The 16482-nt window shown below is 43.8% G+C and overlaps 1 protein-coding gene across 2 annotated transcripts in view; it reads left to right on the top strand.

The window, feature by feature from the left end:
* The first annotated feature begins 373 nt into the window (after positions 1-373).
* The window catches only part of AGPAT4 (1-acylglycerol-3-phosphate O-acyltransferase 4), a 79915-nt gene continuing 63806 nt past the window's right edge, over positions 374-16482 (top strand). The window contains exons 1-2 of one of the 2 annotated variants that reach the window (XM_083830270.1): positions 376-532; positions 16251-16481. In XM_083830270.1, the coding sequence (XP_083686396.1) occupies positions 16304-16481 (178 nt within the window). In that variant the 5' untranslated portion in view covers positions 376-532; positions 16251-16303. Of the gene's footprint in view, positions 533-16250; position 16482 lie in introns of both variants that reach the window. The other variant, XM_083830271.1, reaches the window with a different exon arrangement.

Genomic DNA, 16482 nt, shown 5'->3' with positions numbered 1-16482 from the left:
GGCAGCAAACCGCGCTTCCCCAGCCGGGGAGCGCAGCGTGCCAGCATAGCGGGCGCTGGGATGGCTGCCACCTGCATCCCCCTCACGGTGCCGGCGCGGAGGAGCTGGAAGCCAGCTCCCCGATTCCTCCCCGGGGCGGCACACGCACACAGGTGCCCTTCACCCCCGCTGGTCCTCCGCTGCCGCTGCCCCTCCCGCCCCACCTCCGTCGGGGGTGCTTCCCGTGGGTCGGGGCCGCCGTTCCCCTCCTCACATCCCTGCCGCCGCCGGCGCTGCCCAGCGGCGGGCGAAGCCATGCTGCGGGGCGCCGGGAGGAAGTGACATGGCGGCGGGGAGGGAAGGCGAGGGGCGCCCGGGAGCCGCCCGGCGGGTGGAGCCTGGCGGCCCCGCCCGAGCCGGCCGCCTCCCGGCGCGGGCAAAGTAGTGGCACTCGGGGCGGGGAGGCTCGGCGCGGCTCGGCACGGCGCGGCTCGGCGCGGCTCCCGCCCCGGCCCCCCAGCGCGGCACACATGCCAAGGCCCGGCAGCGCCAGGTACGTGCTCTTCCCCTGGCGGCCGGAGGGCTCCTCAGGTGCAGTCGAGCCGGTTTGGAGGAAAATAAAAAATAATTAAAAAAAAAAAGAAGCCCCCCCCCCTCCCCCAAACCGGCGGGCGTGCGGGGCGCGGCGGGCGGCGGCCAGGACTCACCCGGTTCATCCCCCCCCCCCCCATCCCCGGCCGCCATTTGCTCCGCCGAGGGTCTCCCCGCGCCCCCCGGGGCTCTGCGCTGCCGGTGGCAGCGGCGCTGCGAGCAGCCGGCCGTGCGATGGCCGGGGCGGCAGGGGAGGAGGAGGAGGAGGAGGGGGAGGAGGAGAGCGCGGCTGGTGGCGGTCACAGGTAGCCGGGAGCCCGGCCGTGGGTGCTCGCCTCCGTGCCGGCCTCTCCCGAAGGAGGCTGGAAGCCCAGCGGAGCGACAGCCGTGAGCTGGCTTAGGGTGTTCGGGCTGATAGCGGTCGGTGCGGGGAAAACTCCAAAGGGGCATTGTTTAGCTAAGAAATAACCCTTTGTGCGTTTTTTTTTTCAACAAGTGCATGCTCACTGATTGCTGAAAAGGCAGCCCCCCGAAAAGAGAGTCTGTGTGAACAATGCCATAAGGAGAATTTTGGTCTTTACCTTTGACATGCGTTTCTAAGAGTTACAAGTATTTTCATACTGTGTGTAGAGCTCTAGGAATGATGTCCCTTATGCAGGTATATGTGGGAGGGAGTAACCTTGCTGCTACGTGAAAACCAAAAATCCATCATTAAGAGGCAGAAGGAGGTGAGAAACTCCCTCTTGCTGGCCCTCTCTGTCTTAAAAAAGCCCAAGAGCGTTTCTTGAAAAACAGCGATGCGTCCAGCCCAGGAAGTTGTACCAGGCGATCATAGCCTCGGCTTGTGCTTAAATCACTTCGCACTGAGAGCAAGTTGCAACAGACTTAAAAGCTACTGGAGCAGGGAAACAGTCGGGGTGTGGAACAATGTAAGCACGAGTTTGCAGCTTTCTTTCTTTACTAACTTCTCACGTGCATGACAACATTACTTTAAACACACAGTGATTTGCGTATAATGTGCCAGGACTGCCTTTGTATAAATACCGACCACGTCGGTCACTAGGGTAGTTGGTGTGCTGTAAATGTTTGCTGTCATTTACTGCCCAGCAACTTGCTCTAGGTGTTTGTGTCTGGTCTAATGCTGTGTTTTTCCAACTACTTCCTGCTGTACTATAGAGGAAAATACAGTTTGGTTCATTTTAGGAATTTGTACAAATATTATGCATAGCTTTGCTTTTTCCTATTAATGTTCTGCATAACCGTGCCTGAATAAGCTGTATCTAAAAATGAAACTTTAACAGCATGTTTTGGAAGACAGAGGGCCAGGATTCACGTGGAAGAATATATCAGAATATACGCCTGCAATGAACAGAGGAAGCATTGTAAGCTGCTGGTGGATAAAGATTGCTCTTAAGCAAAGTTTGGTTGTACCATTAGTAAGCCTTTAAATATGAGGCTTTAGTAAGTGCTTCACAAGAAGCTGCAAGTGTTGTATTTTTGGAGTGGAGAAACTGCATAGAGGGGTCAGTGCTTGCCCAGAGTCACAGAAAAGGAAACAGCACTGTGCCTAGAGCATGGTAATGGCCTGTGGATCCGGAGCCCCAGTGGATGTCAGTTTGGTGGGCAGTTGTTCTGTTCAGCAAGTTTTGCTCTGTCCAGCCAAAATCATGAGGTGGTGGAACTGTGTTCAGCTTCTCTCTGGAGGGAGGTGTGCTTTCCTGGAGTGATGGTTGTGCATCAGTTGCAGTTGAATGTACTTACTGTACCATAAAGGAGAAGGGTTCTTGTGCAGGTGGTGGGTGAGAATCCTGTGGCTGTGCACTGCCTTGCTGGAAAGAGGTGGTTTCTTGTTTTCTTTTCTAAACCCTGATTTTATTGTTGGAGGATGAAGGCTGTGAAGAGTGCTCATGGAAATCTCTTCAACCCAGGAAGGCACCGTTATGACTGGGCGGAGGTTAGCAAATGGCATTCTTGTGCTGCACACATGTGCTTGCGGCCCTTAGAACTTGTGTTAATAATTTGGTCTTAAATTTTAATAAGTCAGACATCTGCTGTTTGATGTAGAAGAACGCTTCCCTAACCAATTGCATTGCTGCTGCTGCTGGTACATCTTGGTAAGGGAGGAGAGGAACAAGAGAGCAACAATGCATTTTAGTGTGCTGTGCTTGTGCTCTAGTTAGCAAATGCTTTTGAAGCTGTGGATCTCCCTAATTAGAGAGAACTTTATGCAGGGCAGCTATTTCCTTAGGTGTGCTTGATTGGATCAGTGGGATACAATGGGATCGTCTGTAAGAAGACTGGGAAGGTGACTGGAGAGCAGTACCGGTACACTCATTTCATTTCAGCACTGGTACTGGGCAGCTGAAAATGTGTTTTGCTTCTGCTGGGGGCTGGCTTTCCCCAGCTGTGCAGTTTCAGGGGTTTGGGAAAGTGTATCTAGCAGTCTTGTTTGGTGGTCTTAATCGTCACTGTGAGACATGAATGAGCTTACCCTGCTCGCCTCTGACTAATGCTCCTGTGCTTCTCAGAAACTGCTGACTCATTTCGTTTTCTTGCCTTTTTTCCCCTTTCCTCCTCCGGTTCCTCAGAGTAGAGATGTGGTAGTGTCAAGGTAAGGTCAGAAAAAGAGGAAATGGAAATAAATAACTGTGTACAGTGGCAAGGACAAAGATGCTATAAAGACCCCTCTTTGATTACGTGAGGGAAGGACAATGTAGTGGATTTCCTGAAAAGGAACACGAACCGAGCATTAGAAACTGAGCAGAGCGGTCCACCTGATAGCAGTCTGCTCTTTGTTTTGAACTTCATCTTCCTAGTTCTGCGCCTCTGCTTTCACCTTCAGCCCTTCTGTCTGTTTCATTATATTCTGCCATGAAGAGCTTAACACAGAAATCATTTTCTGCTTCTTGCAAATGAGCTGACCTGGCTTGAGGTTTCTGTTGTAGCATAAATAACAGGAACAGGGAAAGATGATTAACCAGTTCTAGGCTGGAAGGGAATCAGAGGTAGAGGTTGCTGAGACAGGGCTTGCTTGCCAGAAGCTTTGGAGTTGCAAGCAGAGACTAGTATACTGATTGTGTGTTATGTCCGCAAAATTTCTGACATATTTGTCAGAATACAATGTTATTTCTGGATTTCATTACTGCTGATTTGCTTTTTATATGATCACAAAGTCAAATTGCAGTCATGTTTCTCCATCAGGATCCAGGTGAATGGAAAGCTTTGCCTGCACAGTTTCAGTTGGCAGATTATGCAAGCTTCTTTCACCTGTCAGAGAACAGGAAAATGGCTAACTGAAGACCTGTTGTTAAAGACAGGAAAATAAAATATTAGGGGAAATCTGTGTAGAAGTTACATATGATTTCGCATGAGAACTACTGTGTGAAAGTTAAATAATGTCCTGGTTCTCCCCCTTTTTCCCTTATTACCTCTTTCTTCACACATCGTTGTTTGTCTCTTATTACCGTGCTTTTCAGCACTTTGGGAAATACCATTACTACAGATGCTGCTTTGCACTTCTGGAAGGTTTGAGGCACTCTGGGTGTAGCAGCCTACTCTTGAACTTGAATCATTCATAAGGTTTTTCCCCTTTGTTACAGGTTATCTGTCAAGAGTTAACAATGCTTTAGTTAATCTTATGGTTCCGAGGATATATTTAGACAGTGCTGAAGCTTGCATAGACACACTTTTTTTCTCCTTGATCTGATACTAGTGAAAATTACATTAAAGACAATGCAGTAACATCAGTTTTCAATTCAGCAAACAGTAGGCAGCAGAGATACCGCTATCTTCCCTTAACTTAGAAATGTAAAACAAGCATCTAGAGCGCCAGAGTAATTGAAAGAAACAGTCCTTTCGTGTTGCCCAATGGTGGTAGGGATGCAACACAGTTATAATAAAGCAGAAAGATAACTAGGAAAGAAAGTGCTGTTCACAAATTCATTCAGCCTTTGCTGTGTTGCTATCTAGTTTTTATAAGCCTATGCATGGACCTCTGGGAGCGTGTGTAAGTACTGCATTTCACCTGAGAGGGAGACAGAGAAAAGCTTCATTCTGAAATTAAGCCTTGTAAAACTATCCCAGATTTATTTGAAGTTACCGGGACAAATGCTGAAAGCCAGGCTTCTGAAAGGATTTAGACAACTGAAATTGTGCAGAGAAAATCCAGGTAGGTGTTGACATACCAGATACTTAATTTCTTCCTTACAAAGTTTGTAAAAATGCTACCCGATTCTTACCAGCCTGCTTAGGAACTCTGCACACTTGCCATCCAGTGGAGTAAATGCTGTTGGATGAAGCACTCTTTTTAAATGATTTTGCTGGAAGTCTAAGATGGCTTTGACTAGCTGTGGCTTTAGGTACTGAGAATACAAGTACATTGATTAATTGTATCACATTTGGCTGGTTTTGAGGGATAATGTTTTCCAAATAACAAGAGCCAGTGAAGCTTGTTGAGAGATTTCTTTTGGCTTCAGCAGGATTTGAATCAGGTCCAAAATGAAACTTCCCCCTTTATTATTGGACTTGATAAAACCAGTGTCTGTGATAAAGGCTTTTATTCTTTGAAGTTCTCAAATTAAATCAGTCTGTTAGGGGACTGATGATTGGGGGGGAACAAGGAGGCTGAAAATATTCTGGGTTTGCAGTGTAGCAAGTCAGTTCAGAAGCAGGTGTCTTTGAGGCAGAGGTGAGTGAAAACTGGTGTGGAAGATGATCGCTGAAGCACGGGTAAAGCAGTTACCACTGTTTATTTAGATTTTTACCTGGCATCTGAATATGTGATTGCTTTGTGTGTGGGAGCAGCTGAGCCTTTCACTGAAGCCAGGATCTTATTTTTTTGGGACCATGCCAAAAAGATCTCAGCTATAAGATGAACGCTTTTCTAAGTATTGGATGTTACTTCCCTGAGGCAGAAGTTGGTTTTCTTTGAATAGACATCTGGAAGCTTCCCTGCCACATGCATCCTCCAGTTAAACTGTTTTCCACAGAAAGAAGCATTAGAAAGTGTAATGAATAAGTATTTATTTTCCTGTGAATTCCCGTCTTGGTGTGGGCTACATCTTGTGTATGCATTGCCATTTCAAATTTTGGTATGTGGTTTTCGTAAAAGAGAAATTCAGGTACTTTATACTCTTCAGTGTCATGTGCTAGCATACAGCCAAATTAAATTAATACTTGCAGGTGGAAAAAAAGGTCTTGTTAGACAAAAAAGAATGTTTTGTTTAACATTGTCTCAGTATTCAGAGGACATTAATGAATGCTGTTTCATATTAATTAAAAATATGCAAATGGCTTAGCTGAGGGAGACAGTCCTTCAAGACTACTGTCACAGAAGATTTAAAAAAAAAAAAAAAAACAAAAAAACCTAACAGTTCGTTTGGAGTTGTAATCAGGTGGATGGCACTTCTCATATCCAGCATGGCTAATTGTGCCTCATGACTCCTACTGGGGGCTTTTAGATGCCCTCACACAAGATGTCGGTGCTGTTCCCTCCTGCCCCTGCTGTGAGCAGGGTGTTTGTGGCCTGGCCTGGGCAGCCGGCAGGCCTGCAGCGGAGCTCGGCTCCTTGTAGGCCAGGGGGGACTGCCACCGTGATGGTGGCACTCAGAGACTTCTGGACTCAGTGAGTTCTGCCACATCTCTGCCATTTTCTGGTTTTTTTTTTTTTTTTTCAAGATTCAGTTTTCTGTTACAAATCCTATATTGTTCATTAGCTGCACTTTCTGGCTTTTTATGTAAACAAAACAACAAAGTCACAGAGGTTAAGAATTAGACTTCTGGAAAAAGGCTTAAAGAGGCTACTCAAAATGTAGGTGTACTAATGTAGATCTACTAAATGTGGATCACAAATCCAGAAAATATAACAAGGTCATTCTATGGGAGTGTACTAAGGAAATAAAATTATCCTTTTTCTGGTGCTGGTGGCTTTTATTTTATGATTGTTGTAGCTGAAACATCTAGCAAATGTCTTTAATTCCTCCTCGGAGAGGAACAGTGGTGGACGTGTATGCTTGTGTGCACAGTGCTGTTAGTTTGGTACTGTCAGTTTGGTACTGAAGTTACACCTTCTAGCTTGTGGTACAGTCCCACTTAAATTGCTAAATACTTGTCTCCTGTTTCTTGAGGAACAGAAAAATGAAGGGAAAGAGTTCATTAGATCAGCACATACACCCTGGTCTCAGCCATCCCCTACATTTTTACCTCTTACACTGTCTGCTGCCGCTGAAGAGCCCAGGCACCTTGGATGTGCCACCTATCCCTCTCTGTTCATACCTGGCCTTTCAGAAACTGTTGTGAGGGAAACTTGAGCACTGGCAAGAAGGCAATTAAAGGAGTATGAAAAGTACTATTTGTGCTGAAAGCTGGAGCCTAATGACTGGGCCGGTCATAGTTCTGGAATTGGCTCTGCCATGGGTTTGCCACATGACTGTCTAGCTTTGCAACAGCCTTGTTAGTTCCCGGTGTGTTAGGTGGAGGTAGGAAGAAAATCTTGTCAGGCTCATTGAATGGTTGGAGCTTTTCCTGGATTTATCCACCCCTTTCAACCAAAAGAGTTAACAAAAATCCATACTGTTTTCTAAACCTATCTGTAAAAGGTTTGATTTCTGTATATGCAAATGGAGTTGCTTATGCTAGCAAGTTTGTTGAATGGATGTGAAACTTCCCTGCCTGCACAAAATTGTGTGTTAGTGTTGTAGAAAACTGTCTGTTGCTGACCTGAAGTTGGGGGGTGATAATTTTGTAGTCTAGCTTTGTATTTAGCTAACTGTGGGTAAGAAATTGAGTATTAAATATGTCAAGTTTAAATTAATCTTTTGACCAGTGTTTCCTTGGTGCCTCACACCTAAAGCTGTTATGAATTTGGGGAAAGTATTTTGTCTGCTGAGCATATAGGCTGTTCCCGGACCTTGTGTTGACCCCTCGTTTTGTTGTGAATGTAATTTACAACTCTTTAAGACAAGATGACAATGATCAGTGTTTGGCAAGAAAAAACATGAGTCTTCTAGGAGAGGCCTCCTTTCTAAAGCTTATCTCTCATCAAAAGAATGTTTGGGCTCCCAGCACATTTTTTTTCCTTTTTTTTTTTTTTTAAGGCATCCCTGTATTTTTGCTAGCCCTTGAATGAGCCTTTGTCTGTTGCCCCCCCGTCCCCTCCCAGCCCTATTATTCTGGCTCTTCTAAAAGAAACATTCTTGTAATAAGCACTGGAGAACAGTAGCTACTCCTGTGTTGCATTTATTCCTGAAATACCCAACACAGAGGTGATCAGCCAGAGTGGTACGTGCCCTTGAGGCTGGTTAAGTACCGTGACACTGGTGGCAACATCCTGCTCCTCCTGCCTCCTTAATTTTTATTTTTTTCACGCATGTGAGCGATGTAGATCTCACCATTGAGATATTTCCCACAGACTGTACACTGAGGGCCAGTGGCTTAACAAGATAGACTCGGATCTCTCTCTCACATGTGCAATTACCTTATACAGTACCTTGAGTGTTTAGTACAGAAATTCATACATCATCAACACAAAAGCATATGTACAAGCATATATATGCGCAAAGATTAGGTTTGTTACAGACGTTCATATCCTGTTGTGTGACAAGCCACCTGTACTTCAGCAGCAAGCCTGAAGCACCCACTGAAGAATCTTGGTAGAAATGTGTTTTGAAGGTTTTGATTATTTTCTTTCTTTCTTTCTTTTTGGAGGTGGAGAGTGCCAGATGTCAGTAATATCTGTGCCTGGTTACCTTGACTAAGCACTTAATATTGCCTATGGTGACTTGAGAGCAAGTATTAAATTGGCTAAAAGTGCATGATAAAGATAGTTGTCCTGGACTGTTTGTTAGTTACCTGAGTTACTTCTCGGGAACTGTCCAGGTCACCTATATTTGTGTGACAGTCTAGCTCACATCCTGCTTAGATTCTCAATATATTTTCTTGTAAGTCTGTGTTTGCTGTTCAGTCCTGCTCTCTTGCTCAGTCTCTGAATTGTGCTTATATTGCTCTTATTGACAACACAAGTAACTTGTACTGATGGACCCAGAGACAGTAAAAGAGGAAACAGGGACTCTGTGGTATCCAGAACTGAACTCTGGGGCTCAATTCTGTTAGACTCCTTCTGGTCTGAAGAATCTTAATGCAGCTCTTTCTTTTATTTTTCCCAAACAAATTACAGATAATTGTGCTTTGGAGAAATATATATGTTTTACTGTATTAAGATGCAGGAACTTGGGTGGGGAGGAACTGCAGAGCAACACCTGACATGCTGGACAGAAGCAACTTGCCTTCTGCTGCTGTTCTTATGAGCTTGATGTTCTGCTTGATGTTCACCCAGCCACATTTTTTGAGTAACTCTGCAGGGGCCAGGAAAAGAAATGCTTAACTTCAAGGAGTTTACCCTCATCAAATAAATGCTTCCTTCAAGATGAAGCTCTGCTGGCCCTGTGGTCCCTAAACACAGCACCCCCAGGAGTTCTGTACTGCCTTGTGTTTAAGCCCAGCTCCCTATGGTGCCCTTGTTCAACTCCCTCCTCCCTGAATATTTCATGCTCCTGGAAGAAGGAGCAAGATTGAACTACTCCTCAAATGAACTTGGGCAGTGGCTCCTCATCTCACACTCTTTGTTTTCAGAGTACGCATGCTTCTCCCTGGTTGCCAGTACCCCCTGTATAATTCCTTTCTATGTGGTAAGGGACCAGCCAGCACTGAGGCCATCAGGGCAAACAGCAGCAACGTGGTGTGTTTTACCAGCACACAGTTTGCGTGCATGGCCAAGGAACTCATGTCCTGGTAGGCATGGAGGGCTTGCATAGCTGTCTTGCTCTGACATTAGATCACAGCAGGAAGAAAATATGAAAGGGGAAGGGAAAACATTATTATACTCTAACCACTTCAAAAACTCTTGGGTTACTTTTGTTTCTTTTGTTCGGACTCTGTTATGCTAATTATCTTTGTGCTCAATAGAAAATAAATAAAAATTCAGTTTTATGGTGTGGTGGTTTTTACACTGATTGTTAAACTCCACTATACCACTCACTCACTCCCCCTACTCAAAGGAACAGTGGGGAGAAAATATGATGTGAAAGGGCTCGAGGGTTGAGATGAGGACACGGAGATCACTCAACAATTACTGTCACAGTCAAAACAGACTCAGAGTAGGGAGATTAATATAATTTATTGCCTATCACTAGCAGACTAGAGCAGTGACAAACCAAAAGCAAACTAAAAAAAACTTTCCCCTACTCCAAGCGCCACAGGGGAATGGGGGCTGCAGTCAGTCCCTGAGACTTCATCTCCCCTGCTCCCGCACAGTCCCTCCCTGCCCCTGCTCCCCGTGGGGTCCCTCCCACGGGATGCCGTCCTTCCCGAACTGAGCCTTCGGGGGCTGCCCACAGGCAGCAGCTCTCCAAGAACTGCTCCCACATGGCTCCGTACCACGGGGTCCATCCCCCAGGAGCAAACTGCTCCAGCACGGGTCCCCCACGGGCGGCAGCTCCCCCCAGACCCCCTGCTCCTGCGTGGGCTCCTCTCCACGGGCTGCAGCTCCGGCCCGGGGCCTGCTCCTGCGGGGGCTCTCCATGGGCCGCAGCCTCCTCCAGGCCACCTCCACCTGCTCCACCGGGGGCTCCTCCACGGGCTGCAGCGTGGAGATCTGCTCCGTGTGGGACCCAAGGGCTGCAGGGGGACAGCCTGCTCCACCAGGGGCCTCTCCACAGGCCGCAGGGGAAAGGGGAACTGCTGCTGCGTGCCTGGAGCACCTCCTGCCCTGACCTTGGAGTCTGCAGGGCTGGTTGTCACTCCTTTCTCCCAGCTGCTATTGCACAGCAGTTTTTTTCCCTTTCTTAAATCTGATCTCCCAGAGGCCCAACCAGCATTGCTGATGGGCTCAGCTCTGGCCAGCGGCAGGTCCCTTTTGGAGCTGTCTGGAGCTGGCTCTGATCTGACACAGGGCAGCTGCTGGGCTCTGCTCACAGAGGCCACCCCTGCAGCCCCCTCCTACCAAAACCTTGCCACATAAGCCCAATATACATCACAAGTCTCTAAATTAGGTATCCTGAAGCTTGCTGGTAGATAGTGTTCATTCTTCAGCCTTTGAAACAGACAAATTGACAGATCTCCGTTGTAGCTGTGTATTACAAAATATGCAGTCAGGAATGCCTGACTTCTCAGAAAAACTGAAAAGCGTCCTGGAGTTCCCTTAACTGTAGGGAAAATGCTTAAGGTATGATCAAATGCGTCCCCAATGTGTGACTTTTCTGAGGAGGTAATGCTCTGGACTTGCCTTTGGAGGAAAGGGAAAAGTGATTCAAACCCTGATTAAGAATGAGACAAATAGATAATTGTTCCTTCAGACTTTTTTTTTTTTGTAGCATGTACAGATAAATACTCCTTGAAGGCCTATACACACGTGGACGCGACCTATCTTATGCTGACTTTTGACACCCACTGGCAGGAAGAGAAGAGCTCAAGGGCTTCCTCTGTCTGCCTTGTCGATATATTCTGAATACAGAAGCATCGTTGAGTTTAACTCTGGTATGAGCTACTGCTGCTAGCTGTGCTGCTCTGATGGCAATTGAAAGTTACTTAGAGGCAGTACAGAAACTGCTGTAATCTGACCTGTGCTTGTTCTCATTGCCTTGGTCTCTGTATCTCATCTGTCCAGGAATCTGGTTTAGAGAAGAAAATGTAAGAATGGGCATCATCGTCATATGCTTGTTTTTTCTTAATTTGCAGCAGAGCATTTAAAACTTAAGCATTAGCACTTTATCATAGAGTAAATATGAGCAAAGAAATTTGTGCAGGTTTGAAACGTGCTTTTCTGAAAATAACCAATTGCCTTGCTGTCCTGCCTCAGGTTGTAAGTATGGACAGTATTAGGTTAGTCCAGATGCTGTCAGATAGATGCCGTGTGACTTTCTGTACTCCAATCACTCTGTTTACTGCATAAACTTTGCTAAGGTGGGAAATAGTTTTTAGCTTCATTCTCATGCTTTCTGTAGAAGTGCAAACAGTTCTGGTCTTTAAGATATCCATGGTTGTAGTCTCAAATGTCTTACAGACTTCGACGTGCTACGCAGTGTTATTGTCAGCAGCCTCTGCCAGAAGAGTGGTGTTCACCTTGTGTATCACTAGTCTAATGTTGTCTTTGTCTTTGCTATGTCCTCCTGCTGATTTTCTTCCAAGCAGAAGGAAACACTGGGAGTAGTTTAAATAGAAAGAAGTGGATCTTGCTGAAGAACGGAACAAGGAGAAGAGAGAGGTAGAGTGAATGGTCTTGCAGTCTGCTTTTAAACCTGATCCTGTGACCTCTTAGTCACATGAATAGATGCTTGTTGACTTGTTCCCTAGACGGACATTTGAGGTTTGAGTCTTTTGTTTCATATCCAACTGAAAACTGTTATTAAAGAACATTCCTATCTGTTTTTGATGCTCTGGCTGGCCGTTTTCTCCTAATTCATTTTAAGGGGTGTTTGACAGAAGAGAGCTTCTTGGCAGCTCTCCGATCTTAATAGCTTCTGAGAAAATGCATTGATTGACTCTTTTGTTTTCAAAAGATTGCTGTAATTTTCAGCCATTATCTATAAGGAAATCAGTGTAATTTATTAAACTAGCATTTTGGATTAAGAATTAAAGACTTGATCCTTTCATCACTTAAACCAGCGTTATATTGATGTTACCCATGAGGAATTTCAGTAAGACAGAGCAAGTGGGAAAAGTTCCTACGAATTCTTAGAAAGCAGGCTTCTAGACCTCTTCCACAAGATCAGAATTGCTTCTTAAAAATTAAATTTCTACTTTGTAGCCTTTACCAAGAATAAACTACTTTTCTTGGAGTTTTGGTAATGGAAATAGTCCTATCAGTGTTGTATTCAAAAAAATCTTTGAAAGAATAAGCTTATGTCTGAGAAACAAAACACTTAGCTGGCACCATGTGTATAATGGGTTGCAAATTTTGTAGAGAAAATAACTTGAATTTAATCAGAAGAGAAAATTAATCTCTAGTCTCCCTACATTTCAGCAAAGAAAAATATGAACAGTGGCTCCAAATTCTTGTTCCTTTTTCTAGCAAGTTAGATAAGATACATTTCAGTGGTACTGCTTACGTAGTTTTGGTTTGCTTTGAAAACATTTTATGGAAGCTTTACAGAATTGAAACTTCATGACAGGTCTAAATGCAGGAAGAAATTAGTTTCAAACATTGCATTGTGGCTTTATCAAATTGTAAGACAGTAATTATGTTTTATCACAGTCATCTCATCAATGTCTCTCTTAATTCTGTGAAGTTTTGCTTTAAAGACCCAACATGAAGTAAATACTCATTACTCATGAAGTAAATGATGCACATAAATATAACATTTTAATGTAGTTTAACCACTCTTACAGTGGAAAAACCAAATTGATATACTTACATTCCGGTGAGTTCTTCCTCCTTCCAGACTCTGTCATTCAACTGCTTTTCCTCTTCATAAAGACTGTCAATCAGCTGCTTACTACAGGAAATTTTTGTTGACCATATCAAATAGTGAGTTTCTATGTCTCCACTGTAAGTAGACAGTGCTTTAATTCTATTTCACGTGTGGGTTTTTTTGATCTGTTCCCTTCCTGATCTCTGGGAATTACATTAGATTAGAGTGATTCTGTGACATGGAATTAAACAGGCTAGCTAGCACAAAAAGCTTTTGATCAGTTTTAACCAAGGACAGTAGGATAACCCCACTTATTGGGTTTCAGGCACTGTACAGTCTTTTAAACCATCCACTCGTAGGCCACCGATCGCTCCCAATCAGAGAGTTTTAAATGATCTAAACCTGCTACTTGACAAAGTAAAAGAGTCTGAATTAGGGAAGTGAAATCCTTTATTCTTCACTGTAAACTTATTCAGAACTTGATTTTACCCTTTATTATTTTTTCCCCTCCAGTGTTTGATTTTATCTTCAGAGTGAGACAGAGGGCTGTAGCATGAATCATTACAATGATTCCTACGAGACATTTCTCATTCTACTTAGCTTTCAACGAAAACAAAGTCTTTGGGCAAAGCCCATGCTAATAAATTGTATGCCATCCTAAGAAACATGTCTGTAGTGGAATGGTTGGTTAAAGCTGGAAAAGCTTTTTACAAGTGCAAGGACGGTGGTTACTACAATGAACACAGGCCTGCTCTGCATTTCCGAGGTACAGATGGTGTCTGCTTTGGGACTGAATAGTGCAGCGAGATAAAGGGAACAAAGTCTGTAATACACAAAGGGCACATTTTAGCTGCTGATAATAGGCTTGGGACTGCCATAAACACTTGATATAAATCATTCAGCAACACAGATTGTCTTTCTGACTTTTTTTTTTCTAGTGTTCCTTGTGATTGAAGACCTGGCTGAATATCTTCCCATCGCTTTGTAGCAATTCTTGTGTGTGCTCTTTGCTGTGGTACGCACAGTCAGCAAGGGCAATAAAACAAATGTTTCAGGACACTGATCTAGACTCAATGCCTCACATAATGGGGTCTCATATAAACTAAAAGGATAGGCATAAAGATTTGTTCATCGTTTAATTCCCTGGGATGCTGACAGCTGCTGTTTTGTGATGACCTATGACCGGCACATTCAGAAATAGTCTCAGGACTTCCTCCCTGGGCAAACTCTTATGCTTTACAAGGAGAAACACTTTAGGAATGGAGCAGGATGGCAGTACCTCCTCCTTACCCATATTCAAAATATCGGGGTGTTGATTGCTGAGAGATCGTGTCTTAATATTTTTTCTCCTGACAAGTCTAGAGTTGGTGGTAGTGATGACTGCGGGGAGGCCAGTAAGGTTTTTGGTGGGCCAGAATACTTGGCAGAGGGTACTTTCTCTGGATTGGCAACTGCTAGGATTGGATCGGTCCTTTCCAAAATTGTGCAGACCTTTTTTAAGTAAGAGTTGGTTTTCTGGAAACACTGCTGGGTCATGGGCTAGCGCTGTTATTGATGTTTCCTTTCTGGGTTTATGGAGTAAAACTGACAGAATTACAGTGTCAAGGAGTAATCGAGCAAATTGTGTATATTGTGCATAGTCAAGCTTTTATTCTATTGCCAAAATCGACTCGTATTTAAATGTAACAAGGGAACAAGCCAATAAAGCTAGAAGCTGCTGCTACCTTTTGGTTTGGGAGCATGGCTGGAGCAGCCTGCAGAGGAAGGCACAAATTCTGACATTAAGCTTTAAACCTTGCATTTACTTTTAATAGAGAGGAGTGAAGTGAATACATACAGGACCTTTTCATTATTTTTTTTGTAATAACCTTTTGAAAATGAAATGACTCAATGCTCTCTTCTGCAGAGGGGCAGAAAACCTGAATTCTTATCTTGCTCCGATAACATTGTAGTCTTAGATTGTGTGCGTATCCTTGAACTTCAAGCGTACAAGGAATAATATTTAAATTGAATAGAGCTGCTCACATGCCTAAAATTAGCGTACTGACCTGTTTACTTGAGTGGATATACATGGCTGTGTATGTGTATTTAAAGACATTTTCTTGAGTAGACATGGGGTATGCTGAGGAAAGTGATACCAGGAAATGTATCTGTTGTTTCGTTGTTGTTTGTTTGTTTGTTTTAGTTTAAAACTGTGGACGTGTTAAATAATCTGTTCTGGGTTTCGTTGAAGGCAGTGGGACACCCAGTATAGTGTTTTTTCTTCCGCAGTCAAGTAAAGGAAGAAAATACTGTTCTTACCGTTGCTATTCCTATGCATCTGTAGTTAATCTCTCTAGCTTGCTGGTCTATTTTAAATAAGAACTGAATTCTGTGCACTTAAGTCACACAGGATCAATCGTTAGGTAAATGCATCTTAACAAAATAAAGATCAGTCAGCAGTGTTCTGGACTTTTGTATGTGTACACAAGTAAAATAAACCTTTTAGTGAAGGTATTTGAAACTAAATAAATTAGTCTTGAATAGAGTAAAAGTTGGAAACAACTGTTTTGGGGTGTTTCATAATGTACCCTTGTGAAGTTAACCAGACACTCAAACAAAACCCAAGTTTTTTCAGCGGTGTGGAAGGTACTGGGGGTGTGCATACCCTGGTTTGTGGGGAATTTTATGGTATAGTTTTGAATGGGAAATCAGTTTCAGATTTTAAAAGTTCAGATAGTGTTGAAGAGAGGTGACGGGACTGTAATTAAAGATGTATCCTACTTTGGGTGTGGTACAAGTTCCTGCTGTGATTAAGGTTCTTCGGATGAAGCATCATCAAAACTACCAGCAAACGCTAGCAAACCTTTGTTAAAACTGAGTGTTTTTAAGACTTGCAAACTTTGGATCTGCTCATGAATATAGCGAAGACGACTGTAAGTGTCTTATGAAGTACCAACAACTCAATTCAAAATATAAATGAATCATTTTGCTCATATTTTAGCAATAAAGGCCTGATAGAGGAGTATTGCACTGCACGAAATGGAGTCTATATGCTCATGTGTTTTGTAGAATTAGAACTGAAATGTGAAAATTTGTTTCCAAAGTCAATGTAAATCGATTCAGAAATATGGTATTCTCTTTCCATGCTTACCTTTGCAAATATTGTAATCAGTCCTTCTTCTAAACAAAGGAATTAAATTCACTCAGATGTTTAATGGAAAGTGGGACATCTGTAATAATCTGTTCACGGAAACAAATGCACTCTGTAACCACTGATACTATTTGGTTTTGCAGGTTGTCTTCTGCATTTTGGGTCTGAAGGTACCCTCTTGCTTTCTCAGCAAATCATGGACATCGTTGGCTTTCTGAAGTCTCAGTTCATTTGCCACCTGCTGATCTGCTACATATTTATAGTGTCAGGACTGATCATTAACTTCATTCAACTCTTTACACTTATACTTTGGCCAATCAACAAGCAACTGTTCAGGAGGATCAACTGCAGGCTGGCTTACTGCATTTCAAGCCG

Source organism: Anser anser (assembly GCF_964211835.1).
Source record: "Anser anser genome assembly, chromosome: 3".
NCBI lineage: Eukaryota > Metazoa > Chordata > Aves > Anseriformes > Anatidae > Anser > Anser anser.
Note: the sequence above shows the minus strand (reverse complement) of the source record. Positions and strands in the feature narration are given on the sequence as shown.